The sequence below is a fragment of the Macaca nemestrina genome, chromosome 17 (genome assembly GCF_043159975.1).
Source record: "Macaca nemestrina isolate mMacNem1 chromosome 17, mMacNem.hap1, whole genome shotgun sequence".
In the NCBI taxonomy this organism is placed as follows: domain Eukaryota; kingdom Metazoa; phylum Chordata; class Mammalia; order Primates; family Cercopithecidae; genus Macaca; species Macaca nemestrina.
This window is the reverse complement of record NC_092141.1, coordinates 67,380,537-67,388,109: the sequence shown is the minus strand read 5'-3', so window position 1 is coordinate 67,388,109 and position 7,573 is coordinate 67,380,537. Positions and strand designations below refer to the sequence as shown.

General features: G+C 53.8%; 1 protein-coding gene across 1 annotated transcript; it reads left to right on the top strand.

The window, feature by feature from the left end:
- Positions 1-401: 401 nt before the first annotated feature.
- Positions 402-6,041, top strand: LOC105469492 (sclerostin). Its single transcript, XM_011720549.2, has 2 exons — positions 402-2,859; positions 5,620-6,041. The coding sequence occupies exons 1-2, from the start codon at positions 2,505-2,507 to the stop codon at positions 6,039-6,041; spliced, it is 777 nt and encodes a 258-aa protein (XP_011718851.1). The 5' UTR covers positions 402-2,504.
- Positions 6,042-7,573: the final 1,532 nt, after the last annotated feature.

The following is a 7,573-nucleotide window of genomic DNA, read 5'->3' as shown; positions in this document are numbered from 1 at the left end:
AATTTTTTGTAGAGACTAGGTCTCATCATGTTGCCCAGGCTTTTATTTATTTCTTATAAGTATATTTAAATTTATAATTATATCCTAATTTAAAAATTTTAATTTAAAAAATTACTCCGAGGCCAGGTGTGGTGGCTCAAGCCTCTAATCCCAGCACCTTGGGAGGCTGAGTTGGGCAGATCACCTGAGGTCAGAAGTTTGAGACCAGCCTGACTAACATGGAGAAACCCGTCTCTACTAAAAATACAAAATTAGCCGGGTGTGGTGGTGCACGCCTGTAATCCCAGCTACTCGGGAGGCTGAGGCAGGAGAATTACTTGAACCTGGGAGGTGGAGATTGTATTGAGCCAAGATTGTGCCACTGCACTCTAGCCTGGGCCACAGAGAGACTCTGAAAAAAAAAAAAAAAAAAAAAAAAAAAAAAAAAAAAATTCAGTCGTACAAGGATGTTCATAGCAGCCTCGCTGAAAATAGGAAAAAAACTGGAAATAACCTAAACTACTCACAATAGGAGTCAGCTAAAACCCTGGGGGTTTAATTCCAGGGAATACTGTGAACAATGACAAGTTTGTGGACTGAGTAAAAATAAAGAGCTGTCAATGACTTAACATTAAATGAAATGGCAGATGTCACAGCAGGTTCTCACTGAGCCATTGGGAGGGGTGGAGATCATTTAGAGGTTCAAGTCCACTGGATTCTTCTTTTTCCATTTAATATTACTTCACTTCCAAATAAGGAAAGGACAGGAAATCACGTCCGGTCCTGAGCCTTGCCTTCCTGCAGTCACCCGCAGGTGGCAGACGTGTTCCAGGGATGAACCCTGCTGCCTCTTCAATGCAGATGGTCCAGCTGCTCCCAACAGCAGGCGGGGCTATAAGCATCCATCCTACCTGCTCAAGGAACCCAGGCATCAGAACTGCTCTCTCCCAAGTCCATTGTGAGAAGGCAGTCGTCTGGCCATGAGAGGGTTAACAGTCTACATTCCAGATCGAGGGAAAAGGAGGCTGGAGGGTCATAGACAAGGGGAGGGGGCGCGGAGGGCCAGCTTCTCACAACACTACCGGCTCTGCTGGGAGAGATAGATCACCCCCAACAATGGCCACAGCTGTTTTCATCTGCCCTGAAGGAAACTGACTTAGGAAGCAGGTATCAGAGAGGGCCCTTCCTGAGGGGGCTTCTGTCTGGCTTGTAAAACTGTCAGAGCAGCTGCATTCATGTGTCGGATGATGGATGATGGAAAGGAGGACAGTGGGCTGCAGATGGACACAGCGACTTGCAAGTTGAGGCAGGTGGCAAAGGGCTTGCAGAGGCTCTGCAGGTGGGGCATACTGATTCATTACCCAGTTAAAATACCAGGAAGATATGGGCAGCCTGTTCGCAGGAGCTGCTTGTCCTCAAACCATCTGTCTTCAATGAAAGCTTCCTCTGGCCCTCCTTTCTCTTCTGGCACCTCAGGTGTGAACCTTTCTCCCCCATGCCTCTACCGGCCCTCCCCTCCCTGCCGCCCCGGCCCTGTGCCGCTTATTATATGCAGGGCCAATAAGGCAATTTCTTCTAGCTTCTTTGTGACCAGTCGGTCCTGGGATGGCTTCATGGAACACATCCTGTGGTGTGCACCAATGAAGCTCTCCATACAGGACTCAAAAATGTTTTTGAAAAATGTAACCAGCTGGAAGACAAGAAAATAAAATGTCAGCACTAAAAACGCTGGCTGTGGCTTTTGCTAAGGAAAGGAATTTGGTGTTGTCTGCTTGCACGCACAGCCTGGTTGGGGAAATGACTGTCTTCAGTATATCACCCTGCGAGCCACAGTGAGTGCCCTGGCTCGGAAGTGCCTGTCACGGTGCACAGGATCCCCGAGGAGCATGAGCTGGGATTTCCTCTGTGCTCTCCATCACAGGAGCCTGAGTGACCAGCGCATCCTCGGTTTGTAACCAGAATCCTGCCCCATCTCCCAAGTGGGCACCCTTGCTCTGGCCCTCTAGTTCTCTCTCTTGCCTTCCGGAGAATGCCAAGAGAGGCTTTCTTAGGTCAATCAATGCTGAGACTTGTGAAGTTAGGACGGATGGGATTTCTTTAAAAGCATCATTTTGCCTCTAGCTGGGTCTATGGAGGTCAGACACCCCTTGGGCCATTTGTTGGTGGGGTGACAAATGAACTTGGCCTGAGAAATGGAGTAGGCTGGGCTCAGCCCCACGAAGCACTCGGAACTGCACATTCTCTTTGTTGAGCGGGTCCACAGTTTGTTTTGAGAATGCCTGAGGGCCCAGGGAGACAGACAATTAAAAGCCGGAGCTCATTTTGATATCTGAAAACCACAGCCGCCAGCACGTGGGAGGTGCCGGAGAGCAGGCTTGGGCCCTGCCTCACACGCCCCCTCTCTCTGGGTCACCTGGGAGTGCCAGCAGCAATTTGGAAGTTTGCTGAGCTAGAGGAGAAGTCTTTGGCGAGGGTTTGCTCTGAGCACACCCCTTTCCCTCCCCCCCGGGGGGGCTGAGGGAAACATGGGACCAGCCCTGCCCCAGCCTGTCCTCATTGGCTGGCATGAGGCAGAGGGGGGCTTTAAAAAGGCGACCGTGTCCGCTGGAGACCAGAGCCTGTGCTACTGGAAGGCTGCGTGCCCTCCTCTGGCTGGCACCATGCAGCTCCCACTAGCCCTGTGTCTTGTCTGCCTGCTGGTACACGCAGCCTTCCGTGTAGTGGAGGGCCAGGGGTGGCAGGCCTTCAAGAATGATGCCACGGAAATCATCCCCGAGCTCGGAGAGTACCCCGAGCCTCCACCGGAGCTGGAGAACAACAAGACCATGAACCGGGCGGAGAACGGAGGGCGGCCTCCCCACCACCCCTTTGAGACCAAAGGTATGGGGTGGTGGAGAGAATTCTCAGTAAAAGGTCCTGGGGAGGTTTTAGAAACTTCTCTTTGGGAGGCTTTGGGAAGACTGGGTAGACCCAGTGAAGATTGTTGGCCTCTGCCAGCACTGGTCAAGGAACAGTCTTGCCTGGAGATGGGGGAAGGATGGCTCACTGGTGCAGCCTTCTAATTCAGGTGCAGGGGCATGAGGCAACAGACACTGGTGAGAGCCCAGGGCAGGGAGGAGGCTGGGGTGGTGAGGGTATGGCATCAGGTTATCAGAACAGGCTCCGGGGCTCAGAAAAGAAAAGGTTTCAAAGAATCTCCTGCTGGGAACATAGGAGCCACGTCCAGCTGCTGGTACCATTGGGGAGGGAACAAGGTAAGGGAGCCTCCCATCCACAGAACAGCACCTGCAGGGTGCCAGACACTCTATGCTGGCGGTGGCTGTCTCCATGACACAGACCCACGTCATGGAAGCCCCAGGAGGTGAACCCCCAGCTCGAAGGGGAAGAAACAGGCTCCACGCACTCAGTAACTTGGTAGTGAGGAGAAGAGCTGAGGTTTGAATCTGGTTTGATCAACTGCAAGATAGCCCTGGTGTGTGTGGGGGGTGTTGGGGATAGATCTCCACAAAGTAGTGGGAGAGGAAGGCCAGAGAGGCACCCCTGCAGTGTGCATTGCCCATGGCCTGCCCAGGGAGCTGGCACTTGAAGGAATGAGAGTTTTCTGCAGTTTTAGCCCCTGACATGGGTGCAGCTGAGTTCAGGCCCTGGAGGGGAAGACAGCATCCTCTGCGCAGGAGTAGGCACATCTGTCCTCAGTGGCCACCCCATTCCCAGCCTTGCCTCATTCCAGGGGAGGGAGAAGGAAGAGGGACCCTGGGTTCCTGGTCAGGCCTGCACAGAGAAGCCCAGGTGACAGTGTGCATCTGGCTGTATGGTTGGCAGGAATCACGAGGCCGTGGGTGGGGGCTGGAATGACACTTCAGACTAAGGGCTTCCCTGCCCTCTGGCCATTATCCAGGTGGCAGAGAAGTCCACTGCCCAGGCTCCTGGACCCCAGCCCTCCCTGCCTCATAACCTGTTGGGGCTATGGGGTGCTAAAAAGGGCAACTGTATGGGAGGCCAGCCAGGACCCTGTGTCTTCCAAATGGAGGACAAGGGTGCCTCCTCCCACAGCTCCCCTTCTAGGCAAGGTCAGCTGGGCTCCCGTGACCTTCTGAAGGGCTGTAAGGAACCCAAACACAAAATGTCCACCCTGCTGGACTCCCATGAGAGGCCACAGCCCCCGAGGAAGCCACGTGCTCAAAACAAAGTCACAGTCTGCAGAGGAAGTGCCTGACTTGGGGCACTATTCTTGGAAAGCCCCAAAATGCCCCCTTCCCTGGGCAAATGTCCCCCCGACCACACACACACCCCAGCCCTGCAGAGGTGAGGATGCAAACCAGACTGCAAACCAGAAAGCAGCCCCAGACAATGGCAGTGGCCACATCTCTCCTGCTGTGCTTGCTCTCCAGAGTGGGGGTGGGGAGCGGCCTTCACTGTCCCCTCTCTGGTTTGGTCTTAAGACTATTTTTCATTCTTTCGTGTCACATTGGAACTATCCCCATGAAACCTTTGCGGGGTGGACTGGTACTCACATGACCAGCTATTTAAAAAGCTCCCACCCATCTAAGTCCACCATAGGAGACATGGTCAAGGTGTGTGCAGGGGATCAGGCCAGGCCTGGGAGCCCCATCTCTGCCTGCCCAGGGAGTATCACCACGAGGTGCCCATTCAGATAACACAGAACAAGAAATGTGCCCAGCAGAGAGCCAGGTAAATGTTTGTGGCAGCTGAACCTGTAGATTTTTGGGTCAGAGCTCAGTCCCCCTATGGTAGGAAAGTAACTAGAGTGAAAAACAGCCCTCGGCTCCCTCCCCCAGCCCAGCCTCCCATGGGTGCTCGAACACAGAGCCTCCACTCTTGTGGGAGCCAAAAGGTGCTGGGACCCCAGGGAAGTGGAGTCTGGAGATGCAGCCCAGTCTTTTGGGCAAGTTCTTTTCTCTGGCCGGGCCTCAGTATTCTCATTGATAATGAGGGGGTTGGACACACTGCCTTTGATTCCTTTCAAGTCTAATGAATTCCTGTCCTGATCACCTCCCCTTCAGTCCCTCGCCACCACAGCAGCAGCCCTGATTTATTACCTTCAATTAACCTCTACTCCTTTCTCCATCTCCTGTTCACCCCTCCCAAGTGGCTGGAAAAGGAATTTGGGAGAAGCCAGAGCCAGGCAGAAGGTGTGCCGAGCACTTACCCTGCCCAGGCCAGGGACCCTGCGGCACAAGTGTGGCTTAAATCATAAGAGGACCCCAGGAGAGAAATGATAATAGTAATATATAACAGCTGACGCTTTCAGCTATATCTGCCAAATGGTATTCTCTGCATTGCGTGTGGAATGGATTAACTCACAGTGCTTGGGGCGGCCCATTTTACAGACTGGAAGAAGAGAGAGATTAAGGAACTTGCCCAAGATGACACCAGCAGTGAGCGATGGAGCCCTGGTGTTTGAACCCCAACAGTCATTTGGCTCCGAGGGGACAGGGTGCGCAGGAGAGCTTTCCACGAGCTCTAGAGCATCTGGGACCTTCCTGCAATAGGTGTTCAGGGGAAAAAGCCTCTGGAGACAGGCTTGGCAAAAGCAGGGCTGGGGTGGAGGGAGTCGGGCCGGGCCAGGGCAGGGGTGGCCAGGCGGGCGGCCACCCTCACGCGCGCCTCTCTCCTCAGACGTGTCCGAGTACAGCTGCCGAGAGCTGCACTTCACCCGCTACGTGACCGACGGGCAGTGCCGCAGCGCCAAGCCAGTCACCGAGTTGGTGTGCTCCGGCCAGTGCGGCCCGGCACGCCTGCTGCCCAACGCCATCGGCCGCGGCAAGTGGTGGCGCCCGAGTGGGCCCGACTTTCGCTGCATCCCCGACCGCTACCGCGCGCAGCGTGTGCAGCTGCTGTGTCCCGGTGGTGCCGCGCCGCGCGCGCGCAAGGTGCGCCTGGTGGCCTCGTGCAAGTGCAAGCGCCTCACCCGCTTCCACAACCAGTCGGAGCTCAAGGACTTCGGTCCCGAGGCCGCTCGGCCGCAGAAGGGCCGGAAGCCGCGGCCCCGCGCCCGGGGGGCCAAAGCCAATCAGGCTGAGCTGGAGAACGCCTACTAGAGCCCGCCCGCGCCCCTCCCCACCGGCGGGCGACCCGGCCCTGGCCCCGGCCCCGCGCCCCACGTTTCTGTCCTCTGCGCGTGGTTTGATTGTTTATATTTCATTGTAAATGCCTGCAACCCAGGGCAGGGGGCTGAGATCTTCCAGGCCCTGAGGAATCCCGGGCGCCGGGAAGGCCCCCCTCAGTCCGCCAGCTGAGGGGTCCCGCGGGGCGGGGGAGGGAGTTGAGAGTCACACACACTGAGCCACGCAGCCCCACCTCTGGGGCCGCCGACCTTTGCTGGTCCCACTTCAGAGGAGGCAGAAATGGAAGCATTTTCACCGCCCTGGGGTTTTAAGGGAGCGGTATGGGAGTGTGAAAAGTCCAGGGACTGGTTAAGAAAGCTGGATAAGATTCCCCCTTGCACCTCACTGCCCATCAGAAAGCCTGCGGCGTGCCCAGAGCACAAGACTGGGGGCATCTGTAGATGTGGTTTCTAGGCCTGGTTCTGCCACTAACTTGCTGTGTAACCTTGAACTGCACAATTCTCTTTTGGGATCTCAATTTCCACTTTGTAAAATGAGGGTGGATGTGGGAATAGGATCTCGAGGAGACTACTGGCATATGATTCCAAGGACTCCAGTGCCTTTTGAATGGGCAGAAGTGTGTGTGAGAGAGAAAGAGACAGAGACAGAGAGAGAGAGAGAGAGAGAGAGAGAGAGAGAGAGAGAGAGAGAGAATGAATGAGGTTGCATTGACTCAGTGCCAAGGTCCCTTCCAGAATTCAGAGTTGTGATGCTCTCATCTGACAGCCAAAGATGAAAAACAAACAGGAAAAAAAAAAAAAAAGTAAAGAGTCTATTTATGGCTGACATGTTTATAGCTGACAAACTCCTGGGAGAAGCTATGCTGCTTTCCAGCCTGGCTTCCCCAGATGTTTGGCTACCTCCACCCCTCCATCTCAAAGAAATAACATCACCCATTGGGGCAGAAAAGGAGAGGGTCCAAGGGTGGTGGGAGGGATAGAAATTACATACACCCCAACTTCCCAAAGAGCAGCATCCCTACCCCAACCCATAGCCATATGTTAAAGTCACCTTCCGAAGAGAAGTGCAAAGTCCCAGGACACCAGGCTTAAGGGAGCAGCCATCACGAACTCACAGACCAGCACATCCCTTTTGAGACACCGCCTTCTGCCCACCACTCACAGACACATTTCTGCCTAGAAAATAGCTTCTTACTGCTCTTACATGTGATGGCATATCTTACACTAAAAGAATATTATTGGGGGGAAAACGACAAGTGCTGTACATATGCTGAGAAGCTGCAGAGCATAATAGCTGCCATCCAAAAATCTTTTTGAAAATCTTTTCCAGACAACCTCTTACTTTGTGTGTAGTTTTTAATTGTTAAAAAAAAATGTTTTAAACAAAAGCACATGCCATATGAAAGCCTGCAGGACTGGTCGTTTTTTTGCAATCCTTCCACGTGGGACTTGTCCACAAGAATGAAAGTACTGGTTTTTAAAGAGTTAAGTTACATATTTATTTTC